The sequence below is a fragment of the Mus pahari genome, chromosome 16 (assembly GCF_900095145.1).
Source record: "Mus pahari chromosome 16, PAHARI_EIJ_v1.1, whole genome shotgun sequence".
Taxonomy (NCBI): Eukaryota; Metazoa; Chordata; class Mammalia; order Rodentia; family Muridae; genus Mus; species Mus pahari.
Genome location: NC_034605.1, coordinates 23,625,498 through 23,643,899, shown reverse-complemented (window position 1 = coordinate 23,643,899; position 18,402 = coordinate 23,625,498). Strand labels below are relative to the sequence as shown.

The 18,402-nt window shown below is 42.5% G+C and overlaps 1 protein-coding gene across 6 annotated transcripts in view; it reads right to left on the bottom strand.

Moving 5' to 3' along the window:
* The window catches only part of Elmo1 (engulfment and cell motility 1), a 518,869-nt gene that overhangs the window by 357,497 nt on the left and 142,970 nt on the right, over positions 1 to 18,402 (bottom strand). For all 6 annotated transcript variants that reach the window (XM_029547332.1, XM_029547328.1, XM_029547330.1 and 3 more), the window contains one exon: positions 3,655 to 3,705. In XM_029547332.1, the coding sequence (XP_029403192.1) occupies positions 3,655 to 3,705 (51 nt within the window). The remainder of the gene's footprint in view (positions 1 to 3,654; positions 3,706 to 18,402) is intronic.

Here is an 18,402-nt window from a genome sequence, read left to right as displayed (position 1 = left end):
GAAACTAGGCCCCCAAATCACTGGGACAGGCCTTCTGATTTAGATGGCTCTCAGAGTGGACCTGGAACACCGGAGAACAGCAAGGAGGATTATGTTTGAAGACCACAAGGCACTATGGGTACTTAATAAGCAGTGTGGGTTTCTCTAAACAAGGAACAGAATGAGAAAACAGGAGGAGAAGGAACTTGTCCATGTGTCTTAATGGCTCGCCACACAGTAGCGTAGACTGCAAAACAGAAATGTTTCTGGCTGTCGACCTGATGATTTACTTTCTGCATACTATGATAAATCTATACTACGTTTAATAAAAAAAAAAAAAGGTACCACCACAGGAGATATGCATCAGTACTTCCGTCAGAGACTACGCAGTAAATAGCTAAGCACCTGTGGAGTCCTCTGAGAGACATTTAGATCCTTTTATTAGAATATATCTTTTTTCATGTCTATAATCAGAAAAGGCATGGTACACACGCTGTTCTGCCATCTGCTTTTGTACTTAGTAATGGTCCTTAGAGATGCTTCCAGAGTGCTGCTACACACTAAGTTCTTACTCAAATGATACCTGGGTTCCAGGATTTGGTCAACTGAAGAACTGCTTGGATGCACATGTGTATGGTGTATAGGTCCTGTGGTTTTGTGGATCTACTCAGCACATACATTCTTAACAGGAGAAATAAGACAAAAGTTAATGTATGCAATGTGCTTGGATGGAAACAGCAAAGGTACAGGCCAGTGCTACATCAGTTCATACTCCAATCCACGGCATACTCTGCTCACAATAATAGGAACATAAACTCTGTTCCCTTAAAAAAAAAAAAAAAAAAGAGTAAGACCTTTCTACATGTATGCATGAGAAGATGTATACATACACATATGGATATATAATTTCTCATTTTTGCTTCCACACATATTAAAAAGCAGTTTCTACCCAATCATAAAGGATTCTGTAAATTAGGAAGTCGACCCTAGGTTGTGCAGACTACCACTGCCTTTTTTTTGATGTAGCATTCTTGACGCTGTATCTGGAGTTATTTCCAAACACAAAGATTTTATTTTAGGATCGTTAAATGCATCAACATTTTTGATATATTTAATGACTTCTAGGGCCCAGACTACTGAGTCCAAGAATACACAGATATTCATTATGAGAACATTTTGTTTGTTCTTATGAAACAGGGTCTCTCTCTATAACCCTGACTGACTTCATATTCACTATGTAGACCAGGCTGGCTTCACAATCAGAGAGATCTACCTGCTTCTGCCTCCCAAACGCAGGGATTAAATGCATAGAGCATCATGATCAGCTCAGTATGAAGAAAGTTTTAAAAAAACTAAAGCTTCAAGAAAATGAAAACAAGTGATCTGACTATCAAAAGTTTTTATAATAGGAACTTACTCAACATGCATTCCATATGGAGCATGACCTCAGAGTCAGGTTCTGGGTATGACCAGAGCAGGTGGACTAAAATCATGTATGTAACTTTGTGTGCACTTATATATGTTATTATCTATTTTTCAGTCAAACACTGGAGGAAAGGAAGTTCATATAAAAGAGTTGTATTAAAAACTATACTGGTTTCTTTATAGCACTCTAATACGGCCTAGAAAATTTGATGTAGACACTTCTTCATTTTTTATTATATACACAAAAAGCAAGTCAAGCCAGGCATGGTGGTGTGTGCCTTTAGTTATGTCACTTGGAAGGCAGAAGCAGGCAAATGTCTATGAGTTTAAGTCCAGCCTAGTCTACATAGGAAGTTCCACAATAGCCAGGGCTACATGGAGATCCCATCTCAAAAACATAAATAAATTTATTGTTTAAAGTGAGATGGCCTATATGACCCGTTTTCATTTAAATACAAACTAATAGAAAATAATCCAGCAGCGAATAAAACTTTCCATCTCCATATAAACTGCTGTGCAGTACCACCTAGCTATAGACCCTGTGGCTTCAGCACAATCATAAGAGGCTCTTGTACAGGTGCCTGGGCCCCGTTCTCAGATGCTGTTGCCCCATTAGCAAGGCTAAACACGAGCATCTCTAAGTCTCAGTCTCAGTCTACAGCTGTCCTAGTGTAGAGGCCACTACTGTAGAATATGCAGTGATCTCTTGTGAGTGAACTGTGTTATAACAATGTACACTCCCTTGACCATCTTTCCCAGAACCCCAAGTTTGAGAATCATTCTTTGGCAAATACACATCCGCTGTCTCTGATGACAACTTATCAAAAAATTCTCTTTACAGAAAAAACCCTCTCCCATACACTGAGCCTTCTGTTACTTTTTATTATGTAGGGTTGTCCTCATGGGAGTACATAGTGTACTCTGAGACTATTCCTCCCCACACCCATCACCTCTCCCCCTCCCTCTCAGTACTCCCCTCTGTTGGACAGTTTCCCCTCCTCTTTCACGTCATCCCTGCATATGGAATATTGTTAGGAACCCAGGGCAGCAGCACAGAGAGCCAGCCTAGATACAACACTAAGCCTTGCTGCGCATGGAAATTAGCAAAGGAAACAGAAGCACAGAAACCTAATGATATGGTAGCTTCTAAGGTTAACTCAGCAGCAATTCGACCTGATGAATGTAGGCCTGTGACAAGCCAATGAAAAAAATCAGCTCAGCTCATATTGTAGCCAGTCAAATCCAGACGCAAACCGTAATCTCTACGTCTGGCATGATGGCGCTGGAAGACGGCTCCACCAAGTCCAGCAGGCAGCCCACAGAGCTCATCACTGTGTTAGGTTCAAGATGGTTCGGGGTAAAATGTTTAAGTTTTTCAAGGCTTCAATGTAATTTTCAATGAGAAGAATTTGTGGTAGCGACAGTACCCACACGTTGATTGTAGTCAGATGCTTTTCCCAATTTTTAATTTTATTTTTAGCCTAGCACATGGCTTCAGTGGAAGCTGAGAATGATAGATAGACGATACACATTTCATCACATCTGCAGTGTGAAAATAGTAACACTTGGGGTCCTTTGTGCATGTTATTTTTTCAGGAAAGCAGGAAAGTGCACTTTGGAGAGATGTACTTTAAATACGCTAATGTTGCTACGCAGCATCTCCACACTAAGAGAGAGCATGATTCCAGCTATGGTCTAAATATATTGAGGCATCACGTTTAGCAGCTTCTATTCAGAGACCTTCAAACGTTTTATATAGATCAACCCAGAGGAAAACAGCGTAAGCAGGCAATACTCTTGAGCTGGTTTTAGGAAATGCTTTAATAACAGACCCAGGCTAGAGAATGATCCAATACCTACCCAGCCCATTCTACACACACAGAGGCAAGACAATAGTAGGCTCTATTTTTTCATTGCCTGAATCTGTCCGGTGGCATGAAGTGATGTGTGAGCAAGTGGGCTAACAGGATCAGACAGCCACTCTCCCACACTACTGTGAGACCGGTTGCTGGGCTGCCTGCCACAGAAGTCCTCGCCATCCATTGACTTGCCGTTATCCTGAGGCAATGTCGCCCCTGTTGTGGAAAGGAGAAGGTAGACTGCTCCCGGGCATGGAGAGCCTCCCTGGGACGTTACTGTACCCCAGGTTCTCCAGAAGTTACTCCTGTTGGTCCCTACCCACGGTCACATAGTGCAGACCGGGGTAAGGGGAGATTTTTAATGAGAAGCCATAAGCTAAGATCAACTTACTGGAGACGTGGTTAATCGAAGGATCGTGCCATTTTTTATTTCGTTGCGATTCTGCAAAAGATGAAAGAAAAGCTTTAATAAATCTTTTAAGTAGAAGCTTGATAAGAGAAAAAAAAGTCAAATATAACTCAGTCTTGATTCTATGCAGCATTCTTAAGAGTTTCTCTTTCTCATTTGTGTAGATTTCAATTACTTCTACAAAGAAGCTTAACTCAAAGAATAGTAATATGAGACCCCAAAATCCAAAAGCAAAGCAATAACTGTAAAAGTGTATTCAGAGAAAATAGCCTAGAAGTTATATAACTTAGAGAACTAAAAACATGTCTACATAAAAATTTCTATGCTAATATCTACAGAAATATTTATTTAAATCAAAAAAGTTTTTAAAATTAATCATAGCACCAGTCGCTTGACCCTCTCTCCAAATAAAATGAAAAAAAAAATCCAATAGAACATATTCAAAATAGTTCATTTTTGTTCTTCAAAGCATATCTCAATAAACCTGCAATTTTAAAGGGTTTCCTGGCATTGGCTGGTTCCTTGTGCATGATCCCTTAAAGTAAGAAGCAAGCAGCCTATGAGCATGGGGCCTCCCTCAGCATCCTTAGCAGTGAAAGTTGGATCTCACTGACCATTCCCATTCTGTCAACCAGAGCATGCTCCGTGCTCAGACTCCAGAAGGTTGGCCATCTAGCAAGACTCTCCCTGGATATAGCCCCAAGGAGCTAAGACTAAGAGGCTCATTTTATACATCCTTTAAAACAGGCCACAGGCTGTGTGTGTTGCAGCAGGAGTGCAGAGGAGGTAGGAAATTCCGCCCTGATGTATCAAAGGCCCATTCATCACTTCTTCCCATGGCTAATTTTCACTAGTTATACACAATAAATTCTCTACAACGAACAAGCTGTCAGGGGCCAGGTTGAGCATTCCTTCTGTAAGAAAAATACTTCTGGTTAGACTCCAGAGAAACAAATAACCCCATTAAAAATGGGGCACAGAGCTAAACAAAGAACTCTCGACCGAGGAATACCAAATGGCTGAGAAGGACCTAAAAAAAAAAAATGTTCAACATCCTTAATCATCAGAGAAATGCAAATAAAAACAACCCTACGATTCCACCTCATACCAGTCAGAATGGCTAAGATCAAAACCTCAGGTGACAGCAGATGCTGAAGAGGATGTGGACAAAGAGGAACACTACTCCGCTGCTGGTGGGATTGCCAGCTGGTACAACCACTCTGGAAATCAGTCTGGCGGTTCCTCAGAAGATTGGACATAGTACTACCGGAGGATCCAGCAATACCNCTNCTGGGCATATACCCAGAAGATCTTCCAACTGGTAATAAGGACACATGCTCCACTATGTTCATAGCAGCTTTATTTATAATAGCCAGAAGCTGGAAAGAACCCAGATGTCCCTCAATAGAGGAATGGATACAGAAAATGTGGTACGTTTACACAATGGAGTACTACTCAGCTATTAAAAACAATAAATTTCTGAAATTCTTGGGCAAATGGATGAATCTAGAGGGTATCATCCTGAGTGAGGTAACCTAATCACAAAAGAACACATATAATATCCACTCACTGATAAGTAGATATTAGGCCAAAAGCTCGGAATACTCAAGATAGAATTCACAAACCACATGAAGCTCAAGAAAAAGGAAGACCAAAGTGTGAATACTTCAATCCTTCCTAGAAGGGGGAACAAAATACCCATGGAAGGAGTTACAGAGACAAAGTGTGGAGCAGAGACTGAAGGAATGACCATCCAGAAACTGCCCCACCTGGGGATCCATCCCATATACAATCACCAAGCCAAGACTCTATTGTGGATGACAACAAGTGCTTGCTGACAAAAGCCTGATATAGCTGTCTCCTGAGAGGCTCTACCAGTGCCTGACAAATACAGAGGTGGAAGTTATCAGCCATCCATTGAACTGAGCGCAGGGTCCCCAATGAAGGAGCTAGAGAAACAACCCAAGGAGTTGAGTGGGTTCACATTTCCATAGGAGGAATAACAATATGAACTAACCAGTACACCCAGAGCACCCAGGGACTAAACCACCAACCAAAGAGTACACACGGTAGGACTCATGGCTCCAGCTACATATGCAGCAGAGGATGGCCTAGTTGGTCATCAATGGGAGGAGAGGCCCTTGGTCCTGTGAAGGCTCTATGCCCCCGTGTAAGAGAATGTCAAGGCCAGGAAGTGGGGGTGGGTGGGTTGGTGAGCAGGGGGAGGGGGGATGCAATAAGGGGAAGGTGTTTTCGGAGGGAGACCAGGAAAGGGGATAACATTTGAAATGTAAATAAAGAAAATATCTAATAAAATTTTAAAAAAGAAAAAACAAGTACTGCTGGATACTTCACATCAGGCAAAGACAAGCCTGAAACCCATACCTAATAAGTAAAAAATAAAAGCTCAATATAATCCTTTCATCCCTGTCTAGAATGTCCCAGAAACACCAAGCCACAGGAAACTATAGGAAACTATCGCTTTATTACCACAGGGACAAGCGGTGGCCCCAGATCAGGCTGGCTGGAAACAGCAATGTTAATTCACTTGCTTTCAAGCTTCGTGTGTGTAGGAGACTGAGGAGGACGTCAGCTAGCTGCAAACACTAGTTACAAAGTACTGAGCGAGCTGGATATATGCTATCTCTCCTCCAGGGTCGGCCTCTGAGTACACAGAGGAGTCAGGGTCAGAAGACAGAGAACTGAAATTCTTCTTAATTAGGGATTCTCTCCAGAACAGTGTTCTCTCCAAGTAAGTCCTCAGATCAGGGGAGACCGAGCAGCCATGTTCCAAAGAGAGACAAAGTATGCTGATCTGTGCCTTCCAATTTGAGAAAGAAACCAGAAACACTTCGAGATATTTTCTCATGAAAAACTAGAGTGGGGGAGTTAGGTATTTTCTTCTTTTTTTAAAAGTGCTAGTACTGGGGCCTTGAGCTAAAGACTTTTTTCGTCCTTAGTGTTTCTCTAACCACCATAATAACTCTATGCACATTTTAAAGATCAGAAACCAGAGCCCATCTTGATCCAAGACTGGGAGGACTGGGACCCAGGTGACCTCACACCGCGCTACCTGTTCATCCTGTCTGCTTCCTTCCTGGAGCCCTCCAACAGTCAGCAAGCTTTTAGGAGATCAAAGAAGTGGGAAAGAAGTTAAAGAGGTTCCAAGGGTTCTAGTAGGAGCTGGACTGGGAGGGAACGAAGTCTGCCCCCAGGCTCCCGTGTGGCGTCTTCGCTTTCTGCAATCAGAGCAAGATTTCTATGAAGAAAGGAAGAGGTTGTTTTCTCCACTTGCTTAAAGCCAAAGAACTAACTATTCAAGCTACTTACAGGCAGAGCTGGGTCCAAATGTCTAGCTAACCATTCTGATCTGATTCTTCTTCCCTAATTTAGGAAGAACACACCCTTGCCCGGACTGTGTAGAAAGAGCCAGAGGTGAGCCTGTGGCTACCCTGGGACTGTTTAAAATGAAAGCAGTTTCTCTTGTTCTTACTATAACAGCCGTCACACTCCTATGCCCCTGGGTCAACAGCTAACTCTGTCTAATCAGTGATTTTGGCTAGGGATGAGGGTAGGGGACAGGATGGGACAGGAAAGGAGGGAGAGGCAGAAGAGCGATCTCTATAATCATTACAAACTCTTAGCTCCAGAGACAAGGCAAATTGAACTCAGAAAGAATGCCAGTGGCACATACACCCTTGCTTCCAGGACAACATCCTATCAGGAAGACCAACCAGACCACACCTCTTGCATCCTAGCTGTAAAATTCATTAACACCGGGAAAGGTTGCATTGTTGCAGCTTCACGACTCCCAACATGGTAGCACAGGGACTCGGTTAGCAAACCGCCTGCCCGGAGTGGAAGCTGTGAACCCTGCTGCAAGCTGCACGGGTGGCAGCTGGCTCCACTTCCCCAGGTCATTAGAAGGACTCAATGGCTAATCTACTGATGCTGCTTAAAATAGAAGTCACTCACTGAAAACACACAGAGAAAAAGTCCAATGTTTATGACTAAACACAAAAATAGCACCCACAAGACATACTGCTGAGTCCTTTCATGTTTGTAGCTAGTCCTTGTGTGTACCCAGTTGTGGTCTGAATGGGAAATGGCCCCCTAGGCTCATTATGTGTTTGAACATTTGGTGCCCAGCTGGTAGCACTGTTTGAGAATGCTCTGGACCATGAGTAGGCAGAACCTACAGTAAGTAGAAGAAGAACATCACTAGAGTAGGGGGCCATGGTTTCACAGCCTAGTCCCATTTCCTGCTATCTCTCTGCTTCCAGTATACACATAAAATGTGACCGCTCACTTCCTGAGTGCCAGACCAGCCTCACATGCCTGCTGCCATACCTTCACAGCCATGACGACTCATATGCCCTCTGGAACTATAAGAGCCGAAATATAACATTTCTTCCCAAACTTGCTTTTAGTCATGGTATTTTAACACAGCAACTGAAAAATGACTAACAGACAGACTGATAAGTAAATTTCACAGTACGCTCTACATTACCCTAAAGACATTAGCACATTCCATCAGGATAATGCATATTAATAAGCACATGTCCTGTCAATAAGCAGATCAGCATAGCTATGGGGGAATTCTGTCTTAGAGTGGCTTCATTTCAGAGGCTGGGCACCTCTCAATCACTCTATTGCTCCTCAGTTCTCCTGGATGCATTCTTCCAAGCATCGACATTGTGTGTGTATGTGTGTGTGTGTGTGTGTGTGTGTGTGTGCATGTGCGTGTGTCTGTGTGTGTATGTATCTGCATGTCTCTCTTTGTGTGATATTTACTTATCATCTTCTTTATGTTGTCCATTAGTTACATCACTTCATCCTAGAAAGGCATCTCCATGGGAGTGAATAGTGATGGTACCACAGTAGGATCGCTCCACCTACAAAGGCCCTTGTCAGTGTTCAGTAAGCATCCACTGGATAAATGGCTACGTTACCATGTTCCAGGTCATAAATGAAACACTAAGACAAATCCAAAGTGAAACAAAACTAACTCTCATTCTCCAGAAAGTCAATTAAAAATCCTGACCCCCCACAGCTTTAATCTTCCAGGAATCTCCTGCTGGGGTCAAAGTATGAGTGCTCACTGCAAGAACTTCCTGAAAAGCCCAGAAACTCTAAAATGGAAAACATCAACTCTGTTCAACCCAAGATTCTTTTGACTCCAATTCAAAATTCCCTTCTGTTTCTAACAACTGTGGAGGGTATCCACACATTTAAAATCTAAAGCAAAGTTCTAATTCTCAGTAGCGTCTGTTCTTCTCTTATGGTTGTGGCAGCTTGGTTAGACTCTGATATGCCAAGGGGACTGAATGCCATTCAACCAAATACGGGTCTTGATGTTGTTATGAAGTCTTGTGCAAATGCTCAGTATAACTAATCATCATAGAAAATGTAAATCAAAACCCAGTGATTTACTGCCTCAGTCCTCTAAGAATAGCTACTACAAAAAAAGACTATAGCCAAGCATGGTGACACACAGTTAATTCCAGCACTCGAGAGGCAGAGGAAGGTGGATCTCTGAGTGCATGGTCAGTTGTTGTTGTTGTTGTTGTTGTTTGTTTGTTTTTCAAAACTAAAGTGCTGTTAATAATTAGAAAAACATGCAACACTACACACAACTGGTAACTAGTATAGCTATATGGAAATAATAGAAGTTTCTCAGAAACTGAGAAGAACATCTTCCTTAGAGCCTAGTATACAAACATAAACAATGAAGTCACCACATGTACAAAACATCTAAACTTGGATTTTTCCTGTAGTGACATTCTTGGTAGCCAAAAATGGAAGCAGCCTATATGTCCATCAAGTGATGAATGGACACAGATATACAATGGAAGACCAACCAGTCAGGAAAAATGGAATTGTATTAGTTTAAACAAGGATAGGACCAATGTCACTTCAGCAAGGGAAATGAATGAGGCCCAGGATGACAGATCCCACATGACCTCATTCAGATGTGAGATACAGACAACTAGGTCTCATGGAAGGTGGAAATGGTGGTTCCCAGAGGCCGTGAGGAAGGGAAGCAAGAGAGTGAGGGAATGAGTAAAAGGAGGTTACTAAAGAGGCGCTAAGCAACAGCTGTGTGCAAGCTACAACAGTGGAAGTTCTACATAGGGAGACTATATAGCTGTTCTATACTGTGCATCTCAAAGACCTCAGAAAAGGGGATGTACACATTGTCAGCATGCAGAAATGATAAGTATCTGAGGAAAGAGATTGTGTAGGCGCTCTGGAGATCGTTCTATCAGTACACTGCCCCCTTGGCAAGCAGGACAACCTCAATTTAATCCCTAGAGCCTATGGAGAAAAGTTAATAGTAGTAGCCTTTCCCTGTAATGCTATACTTGGGAGATAGACACTAGTGAATTGCTAGGCACTGCTGGCTGGCCAGTCTAGCATATTAATAAGGCCCAGGCCAGTAAATGGCCTGCAAAAAAAATAGAGGTGGCAAATGTCTCGTGAGGAGTGACACTCAAAGCCGACCTCTGGTCTCTCCTCACAGGTACATATACACAAGCAAACACTTCTGCACACATGGCGTGTACCCATATGCGTGTGTATGCGGGGCAGGGGGGGGGCGGTAATAGACTATTGACCCTGATTCAAACATCACCCAATGTATAAAGCATATCAAAACATCATATAGTATCAAAATCATATGTAACTACAATGTTTTATGTGTCGATTCAAACAAACAAAAAAAAGGAATTATTTAAATTTTACAAAAGGAAAAACAGACCATCATCATAAGACGCATTTAGAACAGGCACTTTGAACCCTGAAGTAACACTGGCTGCAGTAAACAGGCTCCCTCATGCCACCTCCTCAAAAATAAAGAGAAAAGGCAGAATGACCATCTCTGCAGGGACCTGCCAGGCCTGCACACACTGCATGGGAAGAATGACAAGTGGCAGAGGGAAAGCAGCTACCACCACTGGTGCATTTACCTATACAGCCATTGCTGTCGGTGCTCACCCAGGCGAGATGTCTGTGTTTATGTTCCTCCCTGCTCCACTGTGAGGCCTGGGTGGTAGGATCCAGAATCCATTTCTCTCAGTACACCAAGGTTCTACTTAGGCTAATCCAGAATGACATCTGGTCAAAACCATAAATGCTGCCCCATCTGTTGCTTACCAAAGACAGCAGAGAACCTCAGGGAGTCCAGACACTACCAATATTAGAAGGCTTGGCCCTTACCAGACAGGTACCTCCAGGGTCACCCGCAAGTTCCTCTCTCCACTGTTGTCCATTGGATCTCTCAGTTGGGAGGAGGCCCTAACTTTAGATGTTCTACCCCAAGGTAACGCTGTTCTTCAGCATCTTTACTTAAGTATCCGTAAGTGACTCTGAACATAAACACGGCCCCAGTAATTTATCATATGTCCATTTGCTTCACTCTCCCATCTTGAGGCTAATGAAGCCAGTAAGGGCAGTAATATGACACATCGGTTGCTAAGCTACAGAGCAATGTCTGTAGATGGAAGACAACAGAGGACCTTTAGGAAGGAGTGTATGAAATACACTAAAGTAAGATATGAATGCTCCCCCAGTGATCTGGGGGTGGAGAAGTGGGGTTGAAGGATAAAGTAGCCCTTTCCCTACAACGGACATGTTCCAGAGTGATGGTCAGAGATGCTACACTTCCCACTCCAGCTGTCTGTCGCCTCTGCCCGGAGAAGATGCCCTTGGCAGTTTCTTCCTCCACTTTTGTCATGCTCAGTTGTCTTTATTTTCATACTTTCACCTGAAGTCTACTATCCAGTTCTCAAGTCTGAAAACTGAAAACATCACAACAAAGAACAAGGCCTATTGGCAGAGATGTTTAGGTCCAAAAGATCTGAAGTCCTCAGTGAGAAATGGTAAGGTCGCACAGAACTGACATCTGCAGTCAGTAGTTTCTGTAAGATCTGGGCCAGAAGGATTGGATGGGGGAGGCAGCAGCTCCCAGCAGCCCACGGGTGTCCTAGATCAGGCAAATCTGAGTAGCTAAACAGGAGGAGACTGCCTATAACTTTTGGTATTTTAATCAAGAGTAAAGCCAGCGATAAAGAACAACCTGTTTTTCTGGAGACAAACAAGCTTGTCTTAAAGGAACAGGCACTCCTCAACATCTACTAATGCTCCAAAGTGGGAAAGTAAACTGATTTTCACATGGCAGGAAGTGCTGGGCCTTGGACCTAAATTCAAGTACAATGTATTTCAAAACCCTGTCCTTCTAACATCCTGAAATGCTATCCAATGTAACTTGCTTAATAGAGACTGAATGGGATTGTGAAAATACATAAGTGAATGCAGGCAGTCTCTACATGAAGAAGATCATGGCACAATGTTAGCATTCCACCTGGGTGAGTGGTGAGCAAAGACAAAGTGCGAGCACCAGATGGTGAGGTCAACTGTCAGTCAAATCTCTCTAGGGACAGGTGCTGTGCTGGAGAACAGCAGCGAGACAAGGAAGCTGGACCAACAGCAGTCGGGATGGTACAATGCACTAAGAGGAAGGAAGCCCCAGCTTGGGCCTGGGCCAGCTGCTAAATCGGCTTGTTTCCTTATCAGCAGAAGGAGGCAAAGGGCCCAGTGCCAAAAGTCAATACTCTGTATCTTAGTCTTAATAGAGCAAACAGAGAGGAAATATTTAAGGCTCTTGAGCAGGATTACTGATATGATGAAGGAATCCGAGAGAAATAAATCTGTCAGATGAGTGAGTTAGACTGGGAGGGGGAAAGTTCAGGAAACTAAACCAGCAGACAAAGGACTTGAGGTTCCAACCCCAGAGATACAGGCCCTCGGCACCTCCCTCTATCATAGTGTGCAATCCAAGACACGCAGAGGAGATCCCAAGAGTGAATAGACAGTGGGTTCCCTGATATTAAAAAAAAAAAAATACCCCTTTCCTTCCATACGGGGCATGAAGGACGGTCAACAAGGACGCTTTATTTATTTATTTATTTATTTATTTATTTATTTATTTATTGGTGTGTGAATTTTGTCACATCTGACAAAAGCCTTTAAAATGCTCAAACTCAACGTCTATTCAAAGTTTTATATTAAAGAAAAATTGAAGGTGTAGGTAATATTTCATAAAAGATGTTCCTATACCCATAGTTAAAGCAGAGTAAGAAGGTAAAGGTCCAACCTTCACGGATTAGTCACTTTCTTGTTGTCTCAACCTTGGCCCTGCTTTAAGGCACTGAAGCCTTTCTTTTGGCCAGCTGGGGGAAATGTGATGCTTCACCAGTAGAGGACAATGAAGACCCCCTCCTCCCCCGGCATCGTCTCGTGCGAGTGCTCTCAGATCTTGCACGCCCCTAAACCCTTGCACAGACTCCCACCAGAAACCACTTCTAAGAAGCTCTGCAACCCAACCCTCCAGCATTAAAACAGCTCTACGGTCTAGCACAGGTCCACGGCCCAAATTGCTTTCCTGTGACCAGTCTGTGAAAGGTGGGCAGTTGGAGATGCCTCTCTTCCCAGAGCTACACGGAGAAGGGCCGTGCTCACTCCTGAGCCTAAGTTTCTGCAGATCTTCTTCCAAAGACTAAGGGCCACAGCCACTTTTGTGCAACTATTCTGTCTGGGCTCATCCGAGTCCCTTTCACCCTGATACTCGTAACCAGCTTTTACTAGTAGACACCTATCTAAATTGAATTCCTACTGGTTCACCATTGATATGGTTTCTGTACCCTGATTAGATTTGACTGGTATAGTAGCTCTTCTAAATGTTCCTAGGGACAAAGAGAAATAAAATGTAAAGAAAAGATAGCCAAGCAGGCTAGTTCTGTAATATGGTCACTAAAGTACTACTGGAGAGGAATGTTTAATGCTTGAGAATGCAGGATTTTCTGTTGCATGCGAATATGGGAAATGATAGCAAGCCACACTGGAGTATAACTCTAAATGCACATGCTGAAGAAATACTGATGCCCAATGGGGTGAGTGACCCTATGTATGTGTTCTTCTTCTGCAAAATGGGAAGGATGACAATAAGAAGAATGTCTGACACACAATGCCTTGCCCACGTTTTATAAGAGAGTGATTGTTAAGGTTAAGGACAGAAGAATCCAAATGAACTCCATGCAAACATGGAACAGTCTAATACCATAGAAATGGAGACCTGATTGTCAGCCCCAGTTGCTACCATCAACTTTAATCTACCTTCAACCAAAGGGCACAGGCTACGGTTTAAATGAGTTGCGGTGGCAAGTTGGAACCTGTACTCCCAGAAAAACCACGAAGTTCCTTAGTCACATCTAGAAAACTGAAACTCACACTTGGAAGAAGCATTCTAAAAGGCCAGTTCCGGTGACATTAGCAGTGATCACAGGGACTCTAACAGTTTGGAAAGTACCAACTCCACATCCTGTTCTGGGTAGCACCAGTGCCAACAAGTCTACACACAGAAAATGGAATACAGTCCTTCACACTGAAAAGACTCGGGAAAAGAAGATTTCCCAGGTGTGAGCTAGTGTACTGTCAGGTGGAATTCTGAGCATTAGAGCATTCATCCTTGTGTGGAGCCTAGTCACTGGTGTCAGGAAGGCGTGACTCAGTCCCTCGTTTCAGTGATAGCAGTTTTGTCATCTGAGCATTCACTATTCCTAACACACAGAAGGCTGGCACAGGAAACACACGGCTTTCTGTTTAGTTTTATTGTTGTTTGCATTTTAATCCTTTTACTTATTTTATATGTATGGGTGCTTTGCTTGCATATATATCTATGTATCACATGCATGCCTGGGGATGACAGAAGTCAGAGGAGGGTAATAGGATCCCCTTGAACCCAAATGACCCTGAAGAGTACACGGGGTGGGGCTCCTAACTGATGAGCCATCTCCCCAGTCCCCTCCTGGTTAGAACTTATTGTCTCCTCGACACAACCTAGAGGCAACTGAGAAGAAGGAACCTTAGTTGCAAAATGGCCTACAGAGAATTGGCATGTGGCAAAGTCTGTGAGTGATCGTCTTGATTCACGTGGGATGATATAGGATGTCCTTCAGACACATGACACATGCTAAAAATGGTATCACGTTTGTATCTTACCTCTGCACACCCTCTTGTATACCTTAAGTCAAGACTACTTATGATAATAACTCAATGTTGACCAAGGGCTGTTGGATTGTGCTGTGCAGAGAATGCAGAGAAGGGAGAGGGGTGCTACGTGCATTGTACTTTGAAAGTCGTTCGGATCCATGAATGCAGAAAACATAGGCACGAAGTGATGACTGCATGTGTATAACATTCCTAAGTGCTAAATGGAGATAGTCACAATCACACTACATAGCGCTACTGTTAGATTAAACCAGCCCTCTGATTGACATACTCAATACGTGTATAACGACTCAGCTATATTCATAAAGAAGAGGCAGTTTAAGTGACAGACTCTGGGATGGAGGAACTGCCATGAGTGAAGGCGTGAGTTTCAAACAGAGTAACCAAGCATGGGTCAGCCATTCCTCCGAAACTCCTGCCTAAGACACCATGTACATGGATTCTCCCTCATTTCTTTTCTGATCTTGGATGTCTCGGGAGTCTGCAATCCATGGATCTCATGCCGAAACAATGTTTTTAAGTGCATGAAATAAAATGTGTAAGCTTGCAAACAGGTCAAATGGCTACTTGAATATTTGTAAATTGTCTCATAGTAGTGCATGCTCTATCTACTTTAGCAACGAAGGGGTGGGCAGACGTCATCGACAAAGAGCCAGGCAGTAGTTGATGTGTTGTGGGCCACAAAGCATCGGGAATCTTAACATGCACAAACAGATAACAGTATGGATTTGTCTCATAGGCTTTAGATACTGACCTCTGAACCCAGAGATGTTAAAAAAAAAAAAAAAAAAAAAAAAAAAAAAAAAAAGAGTAGGTTTTAGGTCTAAGAGCTAATAAAGTATAATGACTTCTAATAAAATAGAGTGACCTTGAGTGACTATTTTTAAGATTCGTGTAATAAGAGTAGGAGAGAGCTCTGATTCCTACAGGTTCCAAAGGCTCATCTGCTGTTTATGTGATGTTTAAAGCTTGATGGGTACGTTCCTGATGGAGTAATTTTAAGCGGACTTTCATTCACATTCATAAACAACAGGTTAAAATAAAGGCCCTCCGTAATACTTACAAAATTCCTACCATGGTTTAAGAAGACTCAACCCAGTGTGTCCCTAGTCAATATTTACACTCATGTCTGACACCCCACCCAGGCCAGCCCAATGTCCCGTTCCCTTTTGTTCTCTAACACACCGAGTTCTTTCATGCTTCAGGGCTTCAGTACTGCCTGTTCTGTGCTCTACAGTGCTATGATCTGACTTCCTTTTGTTCTTTTTAAAGAGAGAACCCCTTGTGCTTTACGGCAATCTTGGCCAGGGTGGATAGTCAGGGCCTTCCAGTGGAATATAAGTTGCTCCAGAGTTGGCATAAGCAGAACACAGACCCAGAGCACAGGCCTGGGCTACAGGCAGCACACATCCTGGCAGAAGAACTCTCTGCACAATGAGAATGTCTCTCGAGACTCATGTGGTTAGAGAACCAAGAGCCATGTAAGTCTGCAACTCTCAAGAACAGGTACATCCATCTATGTTTCTTTCATTTCTATGTGCATTGTTGTAAACTTGAAGCTAGTCAAATCTTATTTTGGTCCATTCTTAAATCTATAGTACACAGCAGTGCTCTCGGAATAAACTAAAATAGAAATACACATCATACTCTACCAACATGACTGTCTTATGCCAACTCTAAATAAAAATGAATACTTTGTTCATTTTCTAAAAACTACTCATCTCTTTCTACACCCACAGGAATATGTGCTTGAGAAGAGTGAGCATCTTCTCTGTTTAATTCATCAGCAAAGCCTAAGAGATACTCAGTATATGCTTTTTCAGTGAATAGAATAAATATTTTAATCACGGCAGAACCTGGAAGAGGCAAAATACAACTAAAAGAACAAAAAAAAAAAAAAAGAACTAAAGCATATAGGCCACCTAAGACTTCAAAGACAGGAATAATAATCTTTCTCCCCACAAAGAAGAGTGAGCATCTTCTCTGTTTAATTCATCAGCAAAGCCTAAGAGATACTCAGTATATGCTTTTTCAGTGAATAGAATAAATATTTTAATCACGGCAGAACCTGGAAGAGGCAAAANANAANNAAAANAANAAAAAAAAAAGAACTAAAGCATATAGGCCACCTAAGACTTCAAAGACAGGAATAATAATCTTTCTTCTCACAACTTAAGTCTCCAACCCTTCACCAAGCCATAAACTTCAGTGATCTAGTGAATCTTTATTTTGTTGAGCACGGGTATCATTGAAAACGGAGCTAATGTTCCACCACTGATGTATGCTTCTACAGTGAGTCCCAAGTACAAACGAGTCATGCTCCAGCACTCTGCCGGGCGAAGTTCCAAAGTGCCCCAGACATCTACCACTTCTGGGCTTTGAGCCTCAACCTCTGTCTAGATATGTTCCCAGAAAATCACCTGTTCCAGCCCTAAAGAGAAGTGCCCTTATATAAGAAGAAGCCAGAACGATGATTCAGACAAACAGGATATAGACTCAGAGCTAGAGTCGACCAGCCAAGGAATCCACATCAGAGAGCATGCTGGCTTTCACAGAGGCTCCACTCCAGCCTGCTTCCCTTCATTTCTCTCTTCTGCTGCAGCCAGAAGAGAAATTAGAACCTAAAGGGGCATTTCTAGAAGCTACTAGAAGTGGCACATTTAAAGTAAGACTTAAATACTCTCAGTTTTAAAAGTATTAATGTTTAAACACACATCAAAATCACAGTAAGGAATTAACTAATCAATAGGCTATTTTCTTTCCTTCCCTTCTTATTTCATTCTTTTGTTCTTTCTTGTTTCTTTCTTTCTCTCTCTCTCTTCCTTCCTTCCTTCCTTCCTTCCTTCCTTCCTTCCTTCCTTCCTTTCTTTCTTTTTCTCACTTGTTTATTTTTTTATTTTATTTATTTTTTTTTTTTAAAGACAGAGTCTTACTATGCAGCTTTGGCTGTCCTGGAACTTCCTTTGTAGAACAGGGTAGCCTTGAACTCACAGAGATCTCTCTACCTCTGCTCTCAAGTGTAAGATTAAAGGTGTGTACCACCATTCCCAGCTTCTCCAACAGCTATTTTCCAAAAGACAGAAACTGGAAAATGCTGCAGAGGCTGTGAATCAGAGGGAACTTCGACACTGTGGGTGGAGATGTCATATTAGAGCCGACATTATGGGAAATTGTTTGGAAGTTTCTCATAACGCTAGAAATAGAACTACCCTATGGAGTAGCAATTTCACTCCTGAGTATATATCCAAAGGAAATGAAGCTGGTGTGCCAAAAAGACACCTGCACTCTAGTGCTTAGGGCAGCACAATGAACAGGAGCCACGGTAGCAATCACCTAGGTGTCATTCAGTGGATGAGCAGATAAAGAAATGTGATACTACCGACATGTGGATACATAGGACCACTTAGCCATAAAAAGAGTAATTGTTGCATGACAAATGTAATAATAAAATGATGTATATACAATAAAATATAACGTCTTAACTACAAATAAGAAAAATAATTGTACGCCCACTAAAAAAAAAAAAAAAAAAAAACCGTAAGTGGAAGTCAGTCCATCATGCGAACACCCCCACTTATGTCTGGAGAAACACACTGAGTGCTAGGACAAACCTTCACAGCCGTCTGTCATTCAGGGGGCCTTAACCCTACACATACCAGAGTA